Source organism: Malurus melanocephalus, unplaced genomic scaffold, assembly GCF_030028575.1.
Source record: "Malurus melanocephalus ecotype Western Australia unplaced genomic scaffold, MMel_1.1 scaffold_70, whole genome shotgun sequence".
Classification (NCBI taxonomy): Eukaryota; Metazoa; Chordata; class Aves; order Passeriformes; family Maluridae; genus Malurus; species Malurus melanocephalus.
Genome location: NW_026623302.1, coordinates 1,308,219 through 1,335,613, shown reverse-complemented (window position 1 = coordinate 1,335,613; position 27,395 = coordinate 1,308,219). Strand labels below are relative to the sequence as shown.

General features: G+C 37.5%; 1 protein-coding gene across 1 annotated transcript in view; it reads right to left on the bottom strand.

Moving 5' to 3' along the window:
* Positions 1-8,827: 8,827 nt before the first annotated feature.
* The window catches only part of USP12 (ubiquitin specific peptidase 12), a 33,829-nt gene continuing 15,261 nt past the window's right edge, over positions 8,828-27,395 (bottom strand). Inside the window, exons 3-9 of the mRNA XM_057366699.1 lie at positions 26,133-26,346; positions 22,959-23,185; positions 17,929-18,005; positions 17,661-17,744; positions 15,035-15,232; positions 13,192-13,270; positions 8,828-12,671 (exon numbers count right to left, since the gene is read on the bottom strand). Coding sequence (XP_057222682.1) covers positions 12,570-12,671; positions 13,192-13,270; positions 15,035-15,232; positions 17,661-17,744; positions 17,929-18,005; positions 22,959-23,185; positions 26,133-26,346 — 981 coding nt within the window. The 3' untranslated portion in view covers positions 8,828-12,569. The remainder of the gene's footprint in view (positions 12,672-13,191; positions 13,271-15,034; positions 15,233-17,660; positions 17,745-17,928; positions 18,006-22,958; positions 23,186-26,132; positions 26,347-27,395) is intronic.

The following is a 27,395-nucleotide window of genomic DNA, read 5'->3' as shown; positions in this document are numbered from 1 at the left end:
GCTGTATAAACTGAAATTGCCTGGTCCCCCTATAATTTCAGGATAACACAATAACTGACTGAGAGATATAAATGGATATGAGCAGTGCAAATTTAAAAATAGAAAATGAGAAAAAATAGGATATTACTAGCAGCAGACACAGTACCTCAGATAATTTTACAGTTTGTTCAAGGATATTTTTTCTTAGGAAGGAGATCCTGGAGTGAAGTCATCTTTCCAGTGCACTTAGTTTACAAATTACTAAACCTTAAGCAGAGCCCTCATGTTACTCATAAATGGAGATGAAGAAAAAGCTATTGTGCCTTTATTAGTAAAAGGAAGCTGACCTGGCCAAGCCAAAGTGCAGACAGAGATAAGGAGCAGACCTATGGAAGAAGGAGATCTTGGAACTGAAATGTGTAGTTTTGTACAGCACAAGGAAAGCACTGCACAGGAGTTTCCAGGATGAAAACAGATTAAGTGGCAGTGTCCTCTCTGGCAAACAGCATTGCCTGGTGTCTGGTGAAGGTCAAACCCATGTTACATGGACTGCCTTGAGCCCGTGAATCTGCAGCTCTCAAAAGGTAGAACTCATGAGTCACAAACTAAATTCTGGTGTTGGGGTCGGGGATTAGGCTTGAATCTGCAGCAGAAGCCACCTGCTGCTGAGCCCAGGCAGGGAGAGACCAAGCACTTCCAGTCTGAATGCAAAGGAGATCAGTGTCAGATCCACCCCAGAGGAGCAGGGAGGGAGACTAAGAGGAGAGCAGTACTGGAGCTGCTGGGATGAGTTAGGCTGGGAGGTGAAGCTGAGGATGGCAAAGGGAGGAACAGAATGCAGAATTGTATGGGTGCAGACATCTGCCCTGAGAGGCAGGTAGAATTCAGAGGTGGGGAGCAGGACATATGGAAAACAAGACTTACATACGAAGAAATTTGGAGAATCAGGGAGAGTGAGGTGAAGGCAAACATGGGGAAGGAGAGATTAGTCACATGGGGGAGGAGGAAATCACTGGTTCAAACTGACCAGTTATGAGGTCCCATGGAAATTCTGAAGCCAGATGAACAGGAGGGTACTAAGCTGCAATAAGTAACTCATAAGAAAGCCAGCAAGAAGCACCTCAGGTGAGGAGACATGCACTGCTTAGAGGTGTCCCCCAGGAGCAGCAGGATGGAATTTATAGCGCTGTGAGACACCAGGGGTCGCATTAAATAATAATAGGTCTTTGATTTTAAAACATGGAAAATAAAAGCCAGGCTATTCTCTGTGGTACACAGCAGGAGGATGATTGATCATTGTCATAAATTGAAGAGTGAGAAGTTCAGACCTGCAAGGAGAAACTTCCACAGCAAGAATAACCAAGCAGTGACACAGGTTGCCCTGAGAGGCTGTAGCATCTCTGCCCTGGGCATTTTCAAGACCAAAATGGACAAAATCCTCAGCAACCTGGCAGGACCACAGACACTGTTTGAACACAGATTTGGGGAGGAGATAGCTCCTGCTCTTTCACGAAACAATTTTAATTGACCACAGCTAAAAGCAAACAAGAGGATGGCATTGGAAGACAATTCCAAAAACTTGCCATGGGCAGACATGAGAAGAGTGTTAAGTGGGAAACAATCTCCTCCAGCCTGGGGATTCAGAAGATCACTCCAAGGTCACCTATTTTCTTCAAAAAGCTCTGTGAAACTCCCTTTCTATCTCATATGATGATGTTTTTTAATACCAAAGCCTTCAGAAGTTAGCCATGCTATCTCTTGCTCTATTAACTCAAATGAGAGTTTTTTTGTACACATCCAAAGTTTTCAATCCTTCTATGTATTGATAAATTATCAGCACAGTCAACGGCCTCTGCTTCTCCCTGTTGTCTTTCACTGAAATCCAGAAAGCTACGAAGTCAAGCATGCAAAGGGTGGAAAAGGGAGGAAGGCAGTCTCAATGGAGCCTCTGAGTCCATGCACTTTATCATGCGTTTGAAATGCTTAGACTGCAGCCACTGCATCTCATGGAGAACTTAAACACAGCAGACTCAAGATATTCATGTTGTCTGACACCCTCACCGCTACCCTGTAGTGCTCCTCAAATGTGATCTCCCCATAAAACCATCCAATGAGTTGGCAGGCAAGAGAATGGATTGCTGTCTTTAACCTGCAATAAATATTGGTTGATTACATTCCCACAAAACATTTCGGTTTTCACAAATCATTGATTTCTCACAAAATTATCTTTGCTGGAAAATTCCTGCCCAGTTACAGCTTTGAAGACACAAGTGCAGAAATATAATGGGACCAGACTCTCTTCCGAAAGGGCTGTACCCCATTAGTGGATCTTACACCGGCCCTAAGTGGTTTGGTGATCCCCAACCCACTGAGACTCAGGGAGAAATGGATGGGCTCTGAGGAAGTTGAGACACATTGTGTTGGTGCTCTGAAGACCCAGGATCTGAGCCAGTATCCTACTGGAAGCTAGCATAGGGCTCAGTGCTCTGGGGTGTTGTGTTTATGTTTTGTGTTTTATGTTTTATGTGACGAGTGCTGCTTGGTTGGTGGCCCGCTGTATGCTCAACAAGCTGGAATTCCTTTCAGGCTCCCTTCTGCAGTCCCACCATTGGCCCAACCAAATTGCTGGATTCCGTTTTTGACATGGAAAGAGAAACATGTTTCAACAGAACCAGACTCCCTTTCCACAGAAAGCTGCTCCTGGAGCCCTGCTTTTAAAAGCAATGAATGCAATTGCTTTCTCTCACAACAGTGCTCTAAAGCAAAAAGGCCCTGATGCTCTCCTCAGTCACAGCCCACAGTGTTTCCATCTCCTTGTTCTTCAGCAACACAGGGCAACACCAATGGCCATTTCTATTATCCACATTGACCATTATTCCTCGTGGTTTGCCAGTCCTAATCCAGTAACAGGAACATCAGATTAAGGTTTTAATCTCAGGGCACAGCAGAGGCATAAGGGTAGGCACATACATGCATTCAGCAACCAAAGCATGGCTTAAAAAACAAAAAAAATCCAAACCTTCCAGTCAGTCAGCCATTCTATATCTTGGAATTGCACTTTATTGCCAACATCATCATAATCACCATCAAGATTTATTCCAGTATTTTCTGAAAGACATACACAGTTTCATAGAACAGCATGTTTATGTTATGTAACTTTGTCATGTAGCTTATTACATGTTCTAAGAGAGGGCTATTAGTCTCAAATAGCTGTATGCTTATCAAAACAAAAAAAAATCAGACCAACAGTATAAGAAAACAGACTAACCACAATTTTTCAAGGTTTATTAATTCAGTTTTGAAGATTTGAAATTCTGTATGGGATAAGTCAGTTATTACTGACCTGTGAATGAAATAATTATTCTTGACTGCATACTTCATTGAGTTTTAGGCTGAAATTTATTCACTGGAATTTATAAAAGCATCCAAGTTTATTGTTAATGTTTTCTCCAAGCCCGAAATGGCATCTGAACAAGACTGAAGTTCTGGAGAAAGAATAGTCCAATTAACTGAGCACAGCAAAGTTACGAGTAAAGACTGTTTTCAAAAGGCACCTTAAAATTGAACTGCTTTTTCACACCACAGCATGGGAAAGTTTCAATGTTGATGTGAGTCTTTTTGTATCAATAGCATTAACCATCCATAAACACAAGCCTTTGCTCACACAGGTTTGAGTATGCTGTGCTGCTGTGCCCCCCTTAGGACAGCCCTAACACTTCTACCATTGCTATTACTAGCTCCAGCAATTTTAAGAAAATAAGGATTTTATATCACAAAAATTTCTTCTCAATCCTGCGGCCCTGTAGATTTTCATCACCATCCACAAGATGGATTCTTTAACTCATGTGAACCCACTGAAAAATTTCTATTAATAACTGAGGCCAAAATTGTCAACTCTGCATAGAAAGTTAGGCTTCCAACTCTGTATTAGGCACCCACATTGTAATGACCTTTCCAAAGATACATATTATGTAGCTCCTTTTCATTTCAGGGGACTTTCACTTTTGACACTGAAAAAATGCTCAGAAGACAAGGAGAATTTTAAATCACACTGACATGATTAGTTTCAGGCACTTACATTTCAGCAGTTTTTGCTTTTAAATGATTTCCCATATAAAAGTAGCAGTTTGAAAACATCCGTGTTCAGATACCACGCTTTTGCAAGTCTACATTCAGCTTACTTTTGCACAAATATGTCAAAATGTTTTTTTTAATTCCTTCTCACACTTTAGAAGAAACACTCAAGAACTGACAGATTGGTGGAAAAAACCCCTCAAGTTGGCCATTAGCAAGAAGTCAGTGATTTACATATAATTATCTAGACATCCACAACACAGCAATCAGCCAAATAAATGGAGCACTAATGTGACAGCTGAATTCTAATCTCCACATATTCCTTACTATAATTAAAAAAATAACAGCAACAATGGGAAGCCAGCCTTGATACAAGGAAACTTAGGACTTTAATTCACCAAATTTAACCATCTGTAAGAAGGATTCCAGACAATAATTTATCATAAAACATCAAAATAATTTTGAATGAAAAACACCTCAAGCCTCCAAAATTCCTGTAGACCTTGTCTGCAGAATGGGAAAAATGCTTCATTGCTTTTCATTTCACTAGAAAAGGTAAGTCATCTGCACTGAATCAGCAGGACAACATTCAGACAGAACTGTTGCTTTTTGAGGGTCCCTATGCTCTTAGGGAGCACTTGAAAGGTTTGTTCTCTCAGATATTCAAGACCACAAACTTGCATTACTCCTTGCTTGCACATGAATTATGCCTTTGCACTACATGATCTGTTGTCCTCATCAACAGAAGTATTTAAAATACATAACTCCTATTAAATTTAATGATTAACTGGATTTTTATAACCTTCTTGAATGCTTACCCCTACAATTTTACCCAAACCTTGAGGGAACTGAACAGAAAACACGCTGCTGCTCTTAGTACTTAAGTAAACAGCCAAGAAACATCAGGAAATGTTTTCTATACCTGCCCAGACAGGAATGGAAATTGGAGTCAGATCATGGTTTAATAAGATAATCGCCACGAGCAAATGCTAAAATGCCCCTCAGTTAAAAACCACCAAACAGAGCAAGTTAGAACAAGATGTCTTGACTATGAAAACCACCGAGCATATGCAAAACCCTTGAAGCTGCTGTGCCTGTTGCACACAAGAGGAAGAGCAAGCAACCGGCTTATGCAGTTTTCTACCCAGGCTTCCCACTAATTTTGCAAGGAGTGTTTTATAAGATGGAACTTTTCTCGCACTTCACGTAGGTGGCTGCAACACCAGAATACAGCAGAATGAGTACCAGGCAGGCCAGAGGCCTCCTGAGATTTGTGACAGCTGTTTGGAGCACATTTTCTTGATGGAAAACACTGAAGTGGGACTGGATTACTCAGGACTCAGAATCCTCATATAAACCCAAGATTCATCTCTTTATGAGGGGGACACTTGGCAGTTGCATTCTCACATTCTTCCTTCTCGGTTTCCAAAATGGAAGTTGTCATCTGAGCAGCTAGAGATGAACATTGCTGTGCTGTCCTTATTATACCAGGTACATTCCTTATGGAAGTCTTCATCTGAACACACATTTTTGTCTTCTGACGTGTGCAGATGTGTCTGACGTACAACACAAACACCAAGAGATTTTGGGCATGCAGGCTCACAGTGCAGGCTAATAACTGCTGTAACACAAACTGCCCCATCAGCCAGCCTTGTGGGACATCACTGTTTTTGGCCCCAAAGCCTTGAAATTATTTTTCATCTTGCTCTAATCCTTATTAACAAGCTTTCAGTATGCTATTATTTTTTAAATTTACCGAATTTGTCCAAAAGCAGCGTTTCATTGCTTCATGTTCTTTGATAATTTTCTTTACTCACAGAAGCACAAAATTATCAAGCATTCAACTTTTTTTAAATTGCCAAGTTATTTTTCGATGTGTTTTTCCCCCCACAAATGTGTATTACCCTGCACACAATTCCATAATGAAAAAAGACAAAAGACAGCTTAGGAATTACAGTGATTTTTGTCTCGTCTCCTTTGGTGAATTACGAATGTTTCTACAAGCAACAAACAAAGTACGGGGGGAAAAAAATCACACCATATCGTGGTGATGTGATATATATGTGGAATACACTTTTTGACCTCAACCTGTAGTATCTCCCTCAAATTCTCTGTAATTCAAGAAAAGTTATCAGAAGTTTAAAACAATTTGAAAAGCAGTGTATACATACCGTATACATATTGAAATTGTACATTTAAAATGGTTTGTCTACCTTTTATTAAAAAAAAAATGGAATGAAAAGGAGCAGTCAGTGGTCAAAGTGGTCTGTGTCAGAGCCTTGCATATGCAGCAATTACAGCCCTGATGAATGCAGGTTTTCTCCCATTATTCACAGGTTCTTGGCGGCTGCTCTGCAAAATTTGGGTCCTGTTACACTGCACTGGAATTAACAGTTGCAGTGAGACCCCTCTGGCATCCAGCACCTAGCAGGTCTTCTCCTAACCTGCTTCTGACAGACCCCTGTGGAACACTGTCGTGCCTTTGTATGGAACTCTAAACAAACTCAGAAATCATCTAAGGGCATCTTCTCTAAAAGAAAGATTTCATTTTTCAAATATGTTTCTAGTCACGTAACAGTCTTAGGGAGAAACACTGCATGGCTTTCACAGTCTCCTTAAAAACAGGAGGAAAAGGGTACACCAAGACTGCATTTGCTCAATCCCATGATTCCAATTTTTTTTCTTATGTTGAAGAGTACTTTCATCACAGAGACATGACAATTTAGAAAACAGAAAGCATCCGATATTTTCACTGTAGATACCTCAGATTTCATCTCTGACATACAACATGGTAATTTACCAAACATTGTCTGAAGCTGTGTGTTGGAATCTTCTTTGACATGGAAGATGGAGAGAAGACTGATGTGTCGTAACATTGGGATAACGAGCCTGCAGGAAGCCAAATAAATGTGTGAGCATGGAAGTAGGCAACTCAAGCTGAATGTTGTTAGCACATCTCCTACAGGCTGATCACTGCAGCCACTGCAATGAGGCAACATTCAGTGAAAAAGAGTTGAAATAATGTAACCATCACACCGCAAAGCAGCGGCTGCACATCAACTTGTGTTATTATGTGATGGCACTCAAATTCAGCCGACACTCAAGAGCAGAGGCACCCCTGGATATTGAATTGCTTATTAATACAATGCTAATGAATATTTTCAGAACTTCAGTAATTTTTTTTCTAAAATTAGTTACAGAAAATACACAAGTAAGTACTTGTTAAGAGTCAGAGAATCTTTGTAGATCAGACCACTAAAATATTACACTCCATGTGACACATATGCATAAATTCTTTCTGGACGAGCACCCATTAATACAATCATATCAACCTAAGAATCTGTGTACAGACACAAATTTCAAATAGATTGAAAGAGCAAATTAAACACACACATGAAGACATGAAAAAGCCTAGAATGGCAGGATGTTTTGAGCACCCCCTAAATTCTCCAAATACCAGAAATCTGCACTTAATATAATATTCTGTCATTTGGGGGAATGCTGCTTTCATGTCTGTTGTGGTAGCAAATGATTGTAGAGCTCCTTGTCTTTACTTCCGGACAGATTACTGCTGTGCGTTCTCTCTCCTGGATTACATAACCTGCAGAATGCAGATCAAGGACACGACTGATTATCCTTCTGGAATTAAAGCTCCCTAATGATGCCAACATGGGTTCCATAACAAAGACCTGGCTACCAAGTACCTTGCTGTCTTCTGAGCCCTCACAATCTCTTATGCAGCAATCACAAGCCATTAGAGAGAAATAATGTAATTTATTTGTACTTTTAAAAAGAAACTGTAAGATGTTACTCAATTCCTTTCAAAACTGGTGTTATCTATAATCTTCCTTACATATCCAACACATTCTTACAGAAGTTCCCCAAAGAACATATTTTAACAAAGACCAAAGAAAGTTAATTTCTGCCCCATCACACTCTATGATTAAAACTGGAAACAATGGATTTCATAGATCTCTGTATTTAACAGATGAAGCTTGTGTTTGTTGGCATGGTAGTTGACTTGCCAGTTTTCATTTCTAGCAATCAGTAGCAAAGCTGCTGCAAAGTGAACCATCCTTGAATACAGATTATGTAGAATATTAATTCAGTAATAATTGAATACTTGAAGGCTCACAGGTAAAGAGACTAATGTATGCTGCGAGAGGTTAGCGGGCCTTGAAGCCTTACAAGACCTAAACCATAAATAGTGCATATTGCACTGTCAAGGGGCAAAAAAGCCCCAAAATTCTAAGACACACAAACTCAAGATCAACCCAGATAAATGTGAGGGGGAAAGCGGAAATCTTACACAGTGAAGTTACTCTTTAGAATTAAACAGTCTTTACTTGGATTGTTTACACTTTCAGAAAAGTCACAAAAGCATCTTCAGTGTAATACTGCAGCCCACTGATAATTAACATGTACTGAAATGTTTTCTGCTCTTAGAGATAAAGGTAACTGAAGAGGTGGTTTAATCTAAGAATACAGTTTCAAGTAACTACTCTCAGACACCTTTAAAAACCAATGAGAAAATGAAAACAAAAAAATCAAACCCACAAATCCAAACCAACCAACTACCACCCAACCCTTTTTGCCATCCTGAGTTGTTGATGCATTTTCAACACTTTCTCAAAGCCCCTAACTCCCCATCTTTCAGACCAGGCTGAACTCTGTCACTGAACAAAGTCAGCAGTTAAACAGAAAAAAAAGAGAAGTGGAAATTCCCACAGGAAAAGGCATGAAGAAAAAAAACCACAAAATAAATTCTGGTAACTGAAGATTGAAGATGACACATTTCATGAATTTTCATGAATGAAAATTTCATTCAATTACAAGGATAAGCTCAATAGTAAGACTACACATGACCATTTTGTATCTACAGCTGAGACACCAGACCAAATAGCACAAGATAATATTTCTTTAATTTTAGTAAGGGGATTAGGAAAGCAACAAGAAGCTTCAGATGCTTCACGTTTTAAACTTCACGAACATCACCACAAAAGAGAATAACCAACCAATACAGATGGTCATCTGTATACAATCCAAACAAAGCATATGCAAAAGTGGAAACATTTTGAAAACTTGTGGAAAAACAGAGACAGAGACACAAGGAACAAACCAGGATGTCATACCCAGCTTCAAGTGGCTGCTCCAGAAGGATACAGATCTGTGGGTGTTATGTTCATCTGCCAGTGCTATGCAGATGTCACAGATCGTGGTGGGGCATCTGAAGTGGCCCCAAATCCCTAAGTGCCAACATCACCTGAAGGCCACCTGAGGAGATGCAATCTGATCTATGACTAATGTCTGAAACCACAACTAGATCTGACCATTCACACAAGTACCTCAACACCTAAGAGTCACCACTTCCAGGCAGTGAAAGGCTACCAATTCAGCCATCACAATGACAAATATGGCAGGGTCTGAACTTTCATAAAACTCCAAGTTTATTGACTTTCAGTACAAAAGAAGAGTGGGCTCCAAGCAAAGAATGATCCCAGATCATATAAGATAGTTTAACCAGCTGCACCTTTTCCTTCTGGAAAGGAAGACTGGACTCTGGTCAGTCTCTTTCACATCAGTGCTGTAAATACTCCATTTTTTTTTTTTCCTACTGTTTTCCTTCCCACAAGGTGGTGATACAAGAAACCCCTTGGGCAACTTCCATATTTTGTGGCAAGGTACAAATTTTTTTAAGGAAGTAGTCCAGAAAGAATAGTATTTAAAACTCCCTTCCACCTCAGAGACCAAGGACTTACGAGAAATCTACTTCCAGACAAGCACGCCACCCAAAATCAGCTGACACCCAATTATTTCCCTAACAACATATCGAGTAAGATACTTAATGCAGTTTATTTAAAAACACTTCTCCCTCCAGGGCTCAGGGCATTTGTCTTAATTCAGGAAGTTTCAGACAGTTTTTTTTTTGTTTGAAAACACTGCAAAGCACAAAAGGCAGCTGACTGACCATCTGGCCTCCACAAAGGATACAGTATGTATCTTTAGAGAACATACTTTATTTAATAGAAGTTTTTGCTCCAATATACAAAATGAGGGACTGTAATCCCAATTAACATTTACATAGTTACACAGCAAATAAAGTCCACCATTTACAATAACTGACAACTTTCCCACACTCCTCACTGTATTACAGTCAAGAAAAAATCCTACAATGTTTTACATACCAATCAGTTATAATTCATATTTCTGTCTCTTTTTTTTTTTTTAGTTGCAGTTTCTGACATCAGTTTAATCAAGAACTTACAATTATTTCAGCTGCACTAAGAGAAAAATGAAATATATAATTTGGAATACTAGCTCAAAACCCCTATACAAAATAAAAGTCAGTATCTTATAAAAATACATAGCAGGAGTAAAACCAGTGAAACAAGAAAAATGTTTTAAATTTTGTTAAGGTATAAAACATTTGCCAGCTAGCCTCAGCTTTTAACTATATTAAAACAAAAGAAAAAAAAAGAAAAAAAAAAGAAAAAAAAGACCAAACGTATTAGCAAACAGTAATATGACAGTTCTTTTGCAATACTGTACCTTTAGTATGCAAAGGACTTCATCCTTCTAACATGCACCATTATCCAACTGATTTACCCCTTTAACCCTTTTTCTACTGAAAGCTGAAAATAGGTTTTTACATTACTTGAATCCTTTCAGAAAAATCCAATCATATTTTTCTGCATCTCCCACAATATTTAGGCTTTACTTTATAATGCTGGTAGTTTAATAATGAAACATAATGTTCTATAAAAGAATTCTAGCCAAACCAAGGCGTTAGAAACTCCGCATCTTACAAAAGCGATTTGTTACAATAGGACAGTTGCTAAATAGCCCAATTTTAGTGACCCTGTTAAAGTTTTGTTCTGAGTGAATAGGAGAAGTCATTTCCTGAGCTAAAAGATACAGTTAAGTAAATAGTCAGTTATAGCAGCAGACAGGAAACATTCTTTTAAAAGTTGTAACAGTATCAATAAAATAATCTTAGAAAATTACAGTAATGTAAAAATCATTAGCTGACGAGGGAGTGACAAGGACATCCAAGACCTGATTGCCATAATCTAGAATGCATGTCCCAGGACCTTCCAGAAATTACATTCAGCTACTGTCAGACAATGCACTCCTCAGTGAAGAATGTCAAATAGTTCACATTACTTACAGATCAGGTGTTTTGTCAAGATTTAATTCTTAATGCTGTTTCACAAACCTAAATCAAGGTAAACTGCTTAGTTTCAGAAATTTTCATTATTCAGGACTTAAACATTACTACTTTTACAGAAATGTAGTATCTTCAGTCTCATGAAATTTCAAGCCTATTTCTTCTTATTACTCAGACGTAATTTAATGTTTAACAGAAGTTGACCCGCTTTTAGGAGAGGAAATAATATTCTTAAAATTGTTTACTTTGACTCAAATAATTCTCATTTGCCTAGGGTATGAACCATTAACAAATTATCAAAGAAGTATAAAGACCAGTATACCACCACTGCACCACCATTTTCTTACAATTTAAGTATTCTATACAATAGTTTGATGACTTTTTTTTTCACCCATTAATGGGAAGTCTGTTCTAATTTAATTAAATAAAGTACCTCAGTTAGATACCAGTTCCTCCAAAAGGAAATCTCTCTTCTGTGTTATTAATTTTTTTCAGATATTGTAGGCATTATTTTTATAATTTGTATTGGCTCTCCTTTAACATTTAAACATTATTAGTTTTAATTCAAATTAATATATAAAATTTCCAATACTTGTTAGAATAAACGACAATACACAAGATCCTAAGTTACAATAATTTATAAATAAAAATAAGCTATTACAAACCAAATCCTTCCCCATACGGAGATTAAAAGCCATAATCTTGACTGATTGTTCCCGACCACACATTATAAATAATGTAAGCTTCTTCAGAGAAGCAAAGCATCCTTGCCTCCCTGACACCAGTTTACACCTTCAGTTAAACCACTTCCATCAAGAAGGCAATTGTGTTGGGCCCAGACATAATTTCTTGCTTAATATTAACCCTCCAAACCTCATTCTTTCAAACTTAAGCACAGGAAACCAACTTCACAGAGAATCCTTTACCTTTTGTACATGAAGTCTGTATAAAATCTGTATAAAATACAGATTTCTCATGCTCCTAACTGCACCAATTTGGCAGCACAGCGAGAACCTGATTGAAAGGCCACTGAAGTCCATAAAAGGCTTCAATGGCCTTTGAACAAGGACCACAGAGATAGTATTCCCCAAAGAAAAGCTCCTGCAAGAGTGGCTGGTATCTCTCTTTTTGCTTATGGGATGCAGTGGAGATGTGTAATCAGCATGATACCTGAGCAAATAAAATGAAAATTATACAAAAGTTTTAAGAATCCCAAACTCCTTACGTAGTTGTGTGCAAACTGTGCTATTGCCCCTAGAGCTCCCTGCTTTCCTTCTCTCCAGTGCTTGCTCCATTCCACGGTAGAGAAGATGTGAGACACAAAAATCTCTCTTTACAGCAGCTCCCCTCAGTCCCGAGACTGATAGAAGAGGATGTAACCAGACTCAGAGTTCTTTGAGATGTCTGATGTCAACCCGTAGAATTCTTCAATAGCTTGTGCATCAATTTTCTGTATGCAAAAACACAGAAATTTAAAGATGGAATATTTGTCTAATATACACACAAAATGAAATCCCGCTTTAAAAATTACTGTCAAACCAAATTCACTTTAATATAGTTACATAAAATAATAAAATTCAAATAATTTTTCAACTTGCCATGTTTCAGCTTCCCCTCAGCTGTCACCTACACAGAGGGTCAGCTATATATCTTCCATATATAAATTTTTAAGTGTTGCTGTAAGTTCCTGTGTATTGTAAGCTAAAAAACCTATTAATCTGTACCTTTATTTGCCTTCTGGCCACAGAATAGCTTATTAAACAATGGTGAAAGACACTGGTCATAAACAAAGGAGCTTCTTTCAAGTATAGAAGTCTAAATGCAGTTCAAAGCATTGCACAGTCAAACTGTAAGGCACAGCTCTGCACACACAATTATTGTTCATTTAGACTGAATTGAAGCTTCTTTTCATTAACATACCAGGCATTCTGCTTTAAATGATATACACAACGTGCTCTGCTTGGGCTTACCTCAACAATATCATCATCAAAAAGCAACCAAAAATCATGACTCTTCACTATTGCAATGTAATGTCCTCTGTTAGGGCCACTGTAAAAGAAAATTAGAGAAGAACACAGACAATAAACAGGTATGCAGTGATGTATTCCATTTAATTTTTTTTTTCTCCAGAAAATCAATACTGACCAGTAATTAAAACAGCTACCAGTACAATTTCTGTTTGGATGTTTCTTCACTTTGGTTTTTTACTCTGTACTTACATCATCTTCCTGACAGGGTCTTATTTATTATGCTAAATGAACGACTATAATTTCAAATGAGGAATAAGCAGCACAGGCATTGAAAATACAAAGGAAATCTTTAAACAGAGACAGAGAAGTGGAATCAAGAAAGCATTCTGATATTTCCATAGAGACAGAACAGATCCCAAACTATTTCTAAACTTCAGAAAGAAAAAAGCTGTAGAACTGAAGCTCATCTACAGTTTTAATAATGAATCTCTTCATCTGGTTCACTGTACACAAAAACTGAATTAAGCTGGCAGTTTATGAGCAATGAGAGGGGCTTAAATTAAAACTCTTACTGAATGCTCAGCATCTTCAGTTATGGCAGATAATATATTTTTCCACAACTATGACATAAAAAGTCTCCACCAAAACTTTAAGTGTGTCTTATTTCTCATCAGATTTCAAGTAAGGAAGCAGTACAATTTCTGAAACAGCTGAACCTTACAAATGAAATTGTACAACCACATTAGAGCACTTCTGGAACTGCCTCAACTGGCAACTGGCTACTAACAGCATTCATACGGATTTTTGCCTGGATCAGGGAGGGAAGGTTGCCATCCTGGAGGGACATGTCTATCTGTGTACCAGATCACCAACACAATGACAACAGGGGTCATCTCCTGCTGTGGGTCTGAGAACAGAGAAGTCCCCAAGACTGGAGCTTCAAAGGAGGAGCCAGAAATGGTAGGAATCAGACAGAATGGTCAGAGAGAATTCTCCTTAAAATCCAGGAGTGTCCCAGAAAACTATGGCACAGAGGCTTATTTTCCAAAACTGTCCAATTTGAGATATATTTATCTTAACTCTACTCTTTATTCACTGTGAGAAAACTGAGTAACTGGAACAAACTGTCCAAAGACAAAGTGCAATCAGCATTCCTAGTTATGAAACTGGCCCCAAGGCAACCTAATCAAAGTCAAAGTTACCCTGCTTTAAGTAGTTGACCTCACAACATAAATTGTTCTGTGATTCTAGACATCAAATCATAATTCTCAACTTTTGGGCTTTTATCTACTCAATAAGCAGTTTGTAGAACAACCTGATTTTAAACCTTGAAGCCACAAGAACATTTGATGAATATAGCAAAACCAAATACAAATCTAACAGTCCTAATCTGAAAGGAAGGGAACAAAGTAATCAACAGAACTCGTCCTGTGTGGATATATTTCAGAAAATGTTGCTCAAGCCTTAGGAAAAAACCCTACCCTAAAGAAAATACTTTTTAAATTCATCTTTCTATAATGCTTTCTTTCCGAAGAGACTTCTTTTCTCATTATGATATTGTGCATTTTATGTTGGTTTTGGGTTTTTTTAGCATAGTTAGGTTCATATAAAGTTTTGTAATGTATAATACAGTTAGCACTTTTGATAATGACCTGTCAGAGCACCAAAGCCACATACCCTGTCAGGACTGGTATTTTCTCCCAACAATGCTTTTTTCCTGAGAACCTTCTCTTTTTAAGAGGTCTTTAAATGCTATTGATTTATATGATACTGGGTGCTTTGTGTTGCCCTTTCAAACACAGTTATGCTTATACAAAAACCCCTTGCTTAAAACAGTTATTACCTTCCACAATGAACTACCACAGCAACAAGGTCATACATTCTGTCAGGATTGGTGGCATCTCCTGAGGTGTTAAATAAACGAAGCTCCAAAGGAAAAACTACTCTATAAGAGAGTTTTGTGTATCGATGCAGCTGATCCATGTATTTAAATCTCTTCAAATGGAGAGCTAGAATCATAGGCAGCTTTTTAACTTTCATCCTGAAAAAAAGAACAAAACAAAAAAAATTACAGTATTTCCAATATTTATCCAAAACATTCCATCAATATCAACAAACAGGAAACCTGTTTTACTGACATCTTTTAAAAATCTTTGCAAGCATTAAAAGAAACCAAAATAATCTGCTGTTTGAAAATATGTCCTGTGTTTCTAAACTAAAGGGGTATTTTTAACAAAGAAGAGAGCTGAAAATGTACTTAAAACAATAAGCTACAGTATTTAAGAACAGCCATGATGAACTCACATAATAACTAAGACACAAAGATCACATAACACGGAATTCAATTTTTAAGTAACTCTACCCATAGCTTTCTAGAGCTGCCAAAAGCAAAAGATCCCACTTGATATACAGTGTAGGTATTGCACCAGAGTTGTTTCAGAGGTCCTATTCCCGCTGAATTTCTCAGGAAACCAGCCAAGCCAAACAAGCTTTTTAAAGGAAGCTTTGTTACACCACTCTGTCACTGAAATATTACTCCAAGTTTTCCTGACCATTCATTTCCAAGCCATTCACTTAAAATTTCCAAGGGACACAAACAACCCACTGTTATCCACTTACCTCCTGCTATCCAAACAACATAAGGCTGGGCCCGGGCACAATAATTTTGTACAAATGTTGCAGCAATGTTTTACAGTAGTCAAAGCCAAAATGTGATCTAGTTTTACTGAGGTCTCACGGGCCCCCTTCCCTCGGGTGAGGTATTGAGATCTCACATCAGTGGCTACAAATCCTCCTCAGCCAACCATAGCTGGCCTGGCAGCAAACACAGACTTCCAGATCTTTGGGCAATGAATTTGCCCATCCTAAGAGAACAACTAAGCCAGAGTGCTCTGCTTCTTGGCACAGCCACGTGCCTTAGATCAGCACAGTGCTGAATTTTTCAAACTGCTTTCAGCCCCAGAAGGCAGCTCTAAAGTCTCTACATCACAGCCCAGGTTTCAGACACGTCTGTTAAGGTCATTGTTTAGAATGTTAGGAAATTTGCAAAAGACAACTCTCTTTTCAAAAGATAGGGGACTGTGGACAAATTCCTTGAAAAACCACCTTTCCTTTTTCTCATTAAACTTGAGCTGATAGCAACCTGTAGGCAATCCTGCTAGACTCCACAAGGGAATGTCCTCCAAATATCCACAAGGGAACTAGGAAATGAAAACAGATGGAGAAGGGCAGAAAGATGACAGAAGCAACTATTTTTAGAAGATGTACATTTTTATTACATTATGGCTATAATTTCTGCTCTCTTTCTTTTTAAAAAGCTAAGTAATCTCCTTATAATGTAACAAGAGTTTGATAATAGGAGCTCTTTCAATGGCAAACAAATTCGGTACCTCATCTTTGCTAATTCAGTATAACCCATCACAGATAAACTGTTTTAAAGAGATGGAAGGAAAATATGACTGTAGTGAAACTGAACTCAAGGCCCACATGAGACCTAAAATATAAACAATCAAAGCTGTGTTTTGCCAATACAGAAATGCCTACAGTACAGGTATATGTGAAACCAGTTTACATTGGTCAGGGGTAACATTACCTCCCACACAAAAAAAGAGCTCAGGCAACAGAAAACAACGGGCCAGACCTGGATTCACAACTTCTTACAGACACCAATTAGTAATCTCAGGCAATGGGTGAAGGCAAATTCAGCAGATGAGATGTGCAAAAGCTGTGTGTGCACCCATGGCAAACCAAACAACCAGCAGCAACAGTATAACCAGTAGAGAATATCAGAGCTCCCACTCTTTCAGCCAAACACTTTCTCCGATAATAAACAGCCTCACAATACACAAAATGATAGGATTTTCAAAGGTATAACCAAGACGAGAAGAATTACTGGGCAGACAAGAATTGTTTTAAAACATAATGATTTTCAGGCCTTTATAGAGTTTCTGATGATTTTCAGGAGCACTGTCCAGCAGTTTGGCACAACCAATTAAACGCTTTTAAGAAATCAGAAACTCAGTTAACAACATTAGTTACAGAAAGTGCTATCAAAAGGATTCTATCAGCAACTGGAAAAATTATTTTCAGAACAAAAGTAAGTTTAAAAAGTCACATGCAATCAATGCCTTTTCAGCATTGCCAATTATCTTTGATTAGTCACTGACAGTTTGTTTAAACTTGGCTTTTTAACTCATTTTTGGTCTTAAGACCATTCATTTTCCCATTTATAAAATAAATAATGATCAAAGGAGTCCCAAAATGCTTGACATGGATTCTCATTACTCATGGAAATACACACATTGAATTCTAGCATGAGGAGTGCAAGCAAGTTACTTTTAAGTGGAAGAAGAGTAGAAAAATTTAGGGGCAAACGATGTTCTCTCCTTGACACACATGCACAACAGGAAACACCAGAGCATTGTCATTACATGCACAGGTTATTTTTCCCTTCCCTGAGTGTGATGTACCTTTTATGAGCTTCTTGTTTACTGCGACATTCTTCACAGTAATACTTGTACTCACTGCACAGAGTTTCTGTGTTGCTGAAACCCCTGAGTAAAAAAACAAATACATAAATACTGGGGTATTTTATGAAATATCCATATATGTAAAATATAAACATTATTTTATACACTTAAATCTACCAAAGATAAGACTGTCAGCTTTTAGTTTTACTTCCTGCTTTCTGGGTAACAGGTAAAGACAAACTGCAAAAATTCAGATTTTTTTGTCTACCTTAAACAGTGAGTGATTGAAGTATTCTGCTCCACATCAACTGAAAGGTCTAAGAAGTCTTCATCTTTGCTGCTTACCTGCATGAGAAGAAGAACCAAGAGCCAATAGTTAAAACAAATTCTACTAATTACTTCTGGTTTTCAGAACCACTTTCTGTTGACAGAATGCATCTTTTACCCTATAATATCCTTTTAAAAGTTTTTGCAAGTGGCCTTTCTATTTCAGAGATTTGCTACATTTTCTGATTTTGTTCAGGAAGGGGGAAGTGTGTATGAGTCTCTGAGTGTATATAATGCCATTTGTCCTTGTGCTGTGATTCTAGATCAACGGTATTAATGCTAAGTTTCTTCCATACCTCGAATTTTTCAAAAGAATGGAATCACTGTGATTCTTCTGTCAAGTGCTCTGTTCTTCTCCTCCAATTTCCTTGAACTGAAAGTTCTATATTTGCATGTCAACATGTAGCTAATAAACAGCACAAATATTTTGAAGCCACTTCCTGGCTTGATTCATACTCTTAAAGGATCAGCAGAGAGTTAATTTGGCAAATAAGAGCTTGGGGCTTGGTCAGATAGAGGCAGAATAGTAGCCAACTCTCACAAAAATGCAAGAACAACAAGTAAAACAGAACATTCTAGAAGCAGAAAATAAAATTCCACCACAAATCCTGACAAATGATAAAAAAATCCACAGCTGCCCTGAAAACCAACTACCTTAACGAAGTTTTATAAAAAAAGGCATGTGCAACCTCAACTTTTGTCTGCTAGTGCCTCCTTTCTGTATCTAAAGATACTCAATGTCACTCATGAGAATGTCCCCTGCCTAAATACAAAAGCAAATGCTTTTAGAAAAGATACCAGGCTGCAGCTTCTTGATTGAAAGCAGGAAAAGTGAAATGATTGCTGGAGAAGTAATGTAACTTGATCTTTTAAACACATGACATTTATGTTCCCTTTTCAACTCAGAGAAAAAAAAAGAAGTGGAAAGTTGTTCCCTGACAAAAAAGAGATGAGAAACACACAGCTCCTAAGTGCAGCATAGATGGAGAAGATATGAAAAAAGCAGGTGGTCAAGACAACTGTTTTTGAGAATACCATAAGGCAAATCCAAAAACTCATGAAATGAAGTTGAAAGGTTCTGTTAATGTCTGTGAGAGGACTGGGCTCACACTGGTCTGTATCTAGTCTTTCCCAGAGCTAAGTGTGCCTATAAAAAAATGTCACTATGTCAGTACACATAATTTCTACTGCAATATTCAGATGCTCAAGTGTAATGTTTATGCTTTCAGAGAGATCACAGAACATTTATGGAAAACTTCCAGAATGTTTAGAGTGGGGGAAAAAAAGCCACCTGCACCTTAAGTGTGCTGCACGTTTCGTATATTCAGGGATGTACTGTGGTTTAGCTGTGTGGACAATTCTTCAAAATAATGCATTGCAAATCACTCTCAGAATTATCAGACCTGAATTTGTAACACTAGGAACTCTGGTGGAAATCACTGTAACTGGGGATTAAGAATGGATCAGAAAAAAAAAATCAGTTCTAGGAAATACTCTGTTGCTGCAGTCTTCAGCTAGGACAGCTGGAATTAGGGAGTCATGTGATCTGTGTTATTCAGCCATGCAATTAGATTATTCTTCCTCTTTTGGTCTAATCAAAGAAAATTCCATGAAACAATACAGATTTCACAGGCACCTTTATCCCACACAGAAGCTGTAAGGGCAGAGAGGATATGAGGAGGAGGGAAGGGAGGTGGTGTACTTGGTTAAAAAGAGATGGGTACTGAAACAGAAGTTCACAAAAGGACAATCTTCATTCTCTGTGATAATATGGCCTTAAAAAAACCTCTCTCAGGTTAGCCAGTCTATTGTGCACTTAGTATCAAGAGGAACCATTAAAGGCTTTATTGCAATTGCCAAGTGGGTTTTTTTCCACTTATGTTGGTGATTTATAAATTGCTTCTCTTAATTTTTAAGGTTCTTTGAAGCTTAGTATTGGGACAGATACTTCGAACATTAACTCATACAATTTTAATTTTAAAAAAAAGAAAAAAAGAAAAAAAAATTAAAAGTCACTCTCCAGTCTTACCAACCTTGTTCTGTAAAGGTTCTGTTTCAAATAAACATCACTAAGCATCTTAGAATACAATCACCAATGCTATATATTTCAATCACCTATAGAACGAAAAAAAGATGGGCATGATCAGAAAACCTCATGACTTGTAGAATCGAGCCCTGTTGTGTTCAAAAAGCTGTCTGAGTGCTCCTAACAGGAACAGCTGAGTAATGGTCAGGAATTTGGATGTTCCAGTGTTCCGACTGAAGAGGATGTTGTGCTGTTCTCACGTTAAGGACATAATCTGCACCCACACAGCTCAGCTGTACTCTGATGACCAAAGCTGCACAGAACAGAAAGCTCAGAAGGCTGACACTCACAGAACCCATTATTTCTTACTGCTGGGAATTTCATTGGCAATGTGAATTTGCTCTGGGAAAAAGAGCCCTTGCAACTTAGACAACCACGTGTACTAAGACAGAAAGTAGTTTTAAAATAAGCTGAAACAAAGTGTGTGATTTATCTTGGTTTAAAAAAAAAAAAAAAAAAAAAGAGAAATTAAAATCAGGTATAGTTAAAGGCTCTGTAGTACTCATGTAAGAGAGAATGCTGAGATTTTCCTTATTGCCTTCTCTCCGTCCAAAGTAGAATTGAGTCAAAGAATTTTATGTTTTGTAGAATAATTTGAACTCAAGAGCAAGACCATCATTTGGAGATTCCTATGTATGTGTTTCTGACAATTTCCTATACTTCTCTGCAGAAGTACTGGCCACATTCAGCCGTTTAAAATTCAGTCTCAATGAAGCTGATTACATTATTTTCAGTTTAAATGCTATTCTTCCTTAAACTGTGAGAGAAATCTGTCAAACCAATTAACATGTAGATCATTTCTATAAATTAGCCATAAAATTTACAGTCACTTCATCATTCCGCCTCTATCAATGAAGGATGAAAGCATTATAAAAAGAAATCACATGAAAAGCGTTCTAAGACATGTTACAATCCTTCTTGTAACATTCATTTAATAATACAGCTTGATTCACAACACAAATCTTTGTTAAAGAATCTTATCTATGTTCCTTATGCTCCACTATTGATACTTAAACTGAGGATATATCTTTAGCCAGTTCTCTTTTTATCTTTTAGATGGGCTAATGAAACACTGCATCCTGGAAAGACACTCTTTTCCACAATGAGGACAAATAAAATTACAATAAAATTTTGCTCATTTTAGGAACATTGAGTAGATTTGTACAGTTAGAAGATAATCACTGTCACTTTGAGCAAATATATATGTTATGCTTTAATTTCCAATTGAAATTAAAAATATACTAGGGTTACTGTCTTGTTATCAAGAAGCAGTAATTCATCCACTATTGCTCATAATCTTCTACATGAGCTATTTCCACTCCTAACATTTTAAATTATACTTCTAAACACAGAAATAACCTAAATGTCAACAGCTTCTAGCAAATCTTAAAATAATCATATACACTTCATAGTTGAAAATAAGACAGGATTCATAGTAATATTAGCTATTTAATGTGTCCAAATGTGTTTCTAAGTGCTCATTTTCAGGTCACTATGTTTTAGATACCAGCTGATATACTATATACTAAAAACTGATGAAATACTTTCCAGACTACTTTGATTATTATCTTTTTCAGCAACACCTGAATAAATAGCTAATAGAAAAACAAAACTGAGCAGTGTTAGCAGAATTCTCGGAATTGTGACAGGCCTGATAACTAATAAAATATGCCAGCAAAGAGCACATCAGTGCTTTAAAATTGCATTAGGGATGGTACCTAGATCAAAATCCTGACAGCAGTAATTCATTATCCCCCTGTGAGGAAAGGTAATGATGTCAGTTGTGTCAAAAGACTTAAGCTAAACTCATGTTTCAAGAAAAAAGAAAAACCCATTCAAGAACTAAAAGAGAAGCAATTTGATGGTTGCCAAGAAATACTTGTTAGGGAAGGGCAATCTGCCAGAAAAGAAAACATGGTAGCTAGAAATCACCATCTAAATTACTCATAGTCTGCAGTTGCATTATGTATGATATTAAGATCTTTACTTTGAAGTAAAAGAAGTGGCCATTTCTAGAAGACTGAAAAAATTACATGTGAAATATACAGATTTGATGAATACCTCCTTTCCAACATCATGCTGAAATATCTGCATTACCTAATTAAGTTAAGGAAAATTTGTATGAGGAGTTACACATAAACCACAGTCATTTAGCTTTTTTGCCATCTCTAAGGCATAGACCAGGACGATTACTGTAATTTTCAAATTGTGCTGCTTTCACTCTTTCTCAAGCTAAATTGAGTTTAAAGGTTTTATGAAATACGTTCTTTCTCTTACTGTAAAACTGCTCAAAGAAAATTTTAGTATAGTGTACTCAGACAGAGTGAGTTTATTTCTCAAGGTGTAGCATTAGAAGAATTCCTGTGGATAGACATTTAGGAAAGGACTACTTTTCCTGAACAGGAAGGTATGTTTTTTTGAGAATCCCAGTCTACTATCTCAGTGCCAAAAGCCAAACATAAGTATCTTGATTTCAAGGGCTTTAAATTTAAAAACTAGAAATCCATGGAAAGTGATTCTTCATCCATATGTATGGGATGTATCACTAAGCACGACATTAAATTTGGGAAGAACCTCACATTCTCAAATCGCAGACTGTATTTTTCTCAAGAATACATCACTTTAGAATTTTCTGGTCTAAATTTTGAAGGTGATTATGATCCCACTGACAAAAAAAAATCCAATTGGGCATTTTCCTAATATTGACCAAATGTCTTTTCCTACAATTCATACATCAGCTGTTGGAATACTCTCACTAACAAATCAAAAATGCAAATATTCACGCAAATATAAAGATTACTAAAGAAAGAAATCAATGTAATCTGTTGGTCTGCCGGGACAAACGAATCACAAAGCACATAGTTCTGAAACACACAAAGACTTACAGTTTCACAAGTAAGACATCTGGTTTCATTAGTTAAGGTTCCCTGAAAGATTTCGTGCACCCAGGTGGGATCTGGTGGGCTGTTGTTTTCACTGTCCACGTTGCCATTAGGGAGGCGCCCGTTCTGCTTCTCTTGTTTCCTTTCCTCTTGCAAGATATCCGCGATTGTGTTCAGCAGATAGTTTAGGAATTCATGTGCATCCTGCTGCATGTAGTTATCAAAAAGTTCTGCAAAATAAAACAAAATTTTTGATAAAACACAACTTTTTAATTGATAGGTTAGTGCTATACTACGAAAGTTTTTTTAAGAGAGTCAAATTTCAAACCTAGTTCTTTATTTCACATCCTAAATCACTCGTGGCAATAAAACACCAACTCAAAATGCCTACTGGATAAAATAGGTCAAAAAAATAGGGGGTGGGAAGAGGGGACAGCAAGTCAGCTTACAATGACAGAAATCACTCAGCTGATTGGAGTTACCAGAAGACTGAACCATTCTGCAAGAACACCAGGGAAAAATCAACTGCCTCAACACAGGGGTACGTGGAATGCCACCTGAACTGGTATAGGCCATCCTGTCCAGCCTCCAGATAGCACTGGATGCTACCTCTTCCAAACTTAGGTCAATGTCTTGTAGAACACAGATTTAGTAACAGTTATTTCTTTTCTTTCTGGCCAGGAACTGCTAAGAGGAAATTTACCTGCCTATTTACTAAGCATTCTATATCCCTAGCTAATATCACACAAGTCTTTTAACGTGCGATTACTTCAATTTGCTTGCAGTCCAAGAATGTACTAAGAAATAGAATGAATGAGAAAGATACTGAGCGAAACTTAAGTTTTGAAATGCATACAGGGGCTCCATGGAAGCTTTATTTAATCATTCACCTGATGGCATCCAGGAATAAACTTCAAATAAAAAAAAAAAAATCCAAGGTTATTAGTGAAGTAGGGAAATATTGATGCTAATCTAGATTATTTGGAGAGGTTAAGTAGGGCAATAGGTCAGTCAAGAATATGAACCATGTAGTTTATGTAATGAACTACTACACTATTTTTGAGATTAGTAAATTCAATCTAGCCAACTGCAAGGTCTTTATTTAAACAAGTAAATCAAGGCAGAACAACAGCTAAAAGTCTCTTGAGGTAAAGTTAAGACTTCAGAGGTTCTTCAGAGGCCTCTCAGGGCTATGTGCCCAGCCACTAATTAGCATTAACTACAGCAAAATGAAAGCTACAGTTTGTTCATTTTATGATTAGAACTTTACGCAAATGTGACTTAAAGCCAGCAGCTGCTTCCCAGCCAATTAAACTTTAAAGTCATCAATAGAAAAACACAGAATTTTTTTGGGTTACAAGGGACCTTAAAGACCACTGAGTTCTAGCCCCCCTGCTCTCTATCAGGACACCCTCCATCAAGACCGGGTTACTCAAAATCCCAGGCATCCTGGCCTTGGACACTTTCAGGGATGGGGCATCCACAGCATCTCTGGGCAACCTGAGCCAGTGACTCACCACACTCATAGTGGAGAATTTCTTCCTAATATCTAATCTAAACCTGCCTTCTTTCAGTTTAAAGCCATTCCCCTAGTCCTGTCACTAGAAAAGCTCCTCTCCAGTTTGGAGATGTACAATATACATATGTGGTGTTCAGACACTGAAAATAAAGGTGGAACAGCAGCTTTTAGTCTGGAATATATTCCAGATGTCCTCAGTTATCAACCTGATATAGCTGGACACAGACTGGAAGAGATTCTAGATTGGTGTTGCACACACCTACCTGGTTCTTAAATAAACTCTTCTTTAAAGCTCAGAATTCTATACCTTTACAATAAGCACTTAAAGGCATGTATGATACCCATGTAATTGCAACCTGAATTGAGTTATTTATTTGTTCAAAAGGTGAGAGAATCATCATTAAAAGAGACCCAAGACTATAAGGGTTGAACTTCCACATCTGATTTCTCTACTGAAGGTTTTCCAATTGCCTTGCCCTGTGTAGAATTTTAGTGGCATGACATAATTACACATTACAAAGAACACTTTCTATAACGAACTTAATGACTCCTGTGGTTTGCCTTCTGCTTTCCATCTGAATGATTCTCTGCATTTGTTATAATGAACTGTTTCTATAAATGTATCAAACACAAGCACACTTACTCAAGTATAGGAGCCAAAGAAGGGAATGACAGCTTTCTGCTCTGCACAGGCAAGTGACTGCACGGCACCCAAGAGCTTTTTTTTTAACAATACCATTACAGCTCATGGAGTGCATTTGCTGGAAGAGCCATGTCAAACTAGAAAAGCGATTATATTTTATTTTCTTGTTTTTACTACAGAGATAGTCATCCTACCATTTAAATGCTTTTTCAGTCTGCATTCATAGTCTTGGAAAGATTGCAAAAGTATGAACATGTCTATTGCAGCAGCGTTAAGTATGGTACCTCACACAGTTTATTTAAATCTAGTAGTTACTTCTTAGGAAAAAAAGAAGTCCCATTTTTATAGAATTGCATCCAAATTGAGTGATAGATTACAAGGCTTCATTTCTATTTAAACATCAAATCATTTTCTAAAACACTGACCAATTAGCCCTGCACACAGGAAACAACAAATGTGAAAAATCCCTAGAAATCTCTTGAAATTTAGGATAACAATGACAAATAGAAAACAATTTGCCAAAACTGCTTAGTGGTTTTAAAACGAATTACTTCTTTAAAAAGTCAGTCAAGTTACATCTTACATAAATTCTAAATTAATTTTAAAATGTGGGGGGATTTAACTAGATTCTTACAGGCAAGTCTCTCCATACACTTAGTCTGGGAGACACCTCCATTCCCCCATTCAAAAAAAAAATTTAAGTAAAGAACAAAGGTTTTACAGTGAATTTTGATTACAAATATAGAACTCACAGAAGCAAAACTAGCAATCAATTTTATAAGCAGCCAGTGACAATACGACAATACACTTTGGTTCTACATGAAGAGAGAGACACAAGGATTCTGTCTCAAAACATCTCCAGGGTACACCATTATCCCAGGGTCACCTCCTGTTTATACTACAGTACCAAGAACACTTTCTATGTGTAACAAATACATAGGTATTCCACTATGCCAGCTTCAGAATTAAATCATAATTGCTGTAATTATTGCACAAGACAAAGAAAAAAAGTTACCATTTTCTTTTCGTAATCTTGTTATAAATTTCTTGGGAGGTATTACTCCAACTTTTTTCTTCTGTGTGGCTATACTGTGGAAGAGATCAGCTAAGCATGTAAGGAGATTCTCTTTTTTTCTTGGCTGACTCTTGTAGGCTAAGACTTTGTCTCGAAATGGTCGACAAAAATAAAGTGCCTGGAGAACTGAATTGCAGTAGCATGTATTCCCGAACTACAAAACAAGAGAGAGATCTGTTAGTCTGCATTGTATTACTGTAGAGAGGTAAAATTAACTTCAAAGTATAACAGAGTGCATAAGCAGGGGCCAACTTTCTGCAAGTCGCTTCTTCCTGACTTTAAAATCAGGAAAACATGTTAATGTCACAAAAAAGGATTACCAAGTACACTGCACGTAAATGCATGAAAAAAAATTTGAATGCCATTTGAACATATTATTCATTATTAAATACCATTTGAATACCAGGTAAATTTGAACAATACCATTTCATTTTGTCTCACCTAAAATTTAACTTATTGGTAATATTTTACATCTATTTGGGTCACCATGTTCAACAAATATCCCCAATTTCACAACTCCCAATATATGCCCAGGTAAAAATATCTCTCTGTCTGCCACACATCAGCCACAACAGCAAAGAACAGGCACAACGTGACCTTGTACTGTGAAGAAATTCAATGAAAATGGAGAGCTTCTCAGACACTTTAGAAATTAGATTCTTCAAATCTTAATAGGTGCCTTTCAAGTCAAAAATAACTACTTTAACCTGTTTCAGTTCTCGTTCCAGCGTGACAAGATTGGTTTAAGGGAACTCCTGAATGCCAATGCGACATGGCTTGCTTTAGGATTTAAAGCTATGGGAGCTTGAAATCCAGATTGCAAGAAGAGATCACAATTTGGATGTGCACATTTTGAAGGAGGCAAGCCACTGGAGTGAAAGGGGATAGCAGAGCCAGCAAGAAAAGCATCCATAACCCACTTTGTACCAGCACACCCCAGGTGGGGCACTCCAGATGTCCCCCTTCCCCAGACTCCTTTGGGCACCTGAGTCTTGTGATCAGTGACAGTGTCTCCAGCTCACCACAACATTGCAAACCTCCCCATCATATCTGAGCGGGCGTCGTGAGCTGTCGGTGGATAAAGCCATTCTAATTTTATGCTGCCATTCTAATTTTATGCTGCCCTCCTCCAGTGAAACCTATTATCCACCACTGAAAGTGTGAGAAAAAGGTCTTTACAAGGCCCTCAGCAAGTAATCAAAC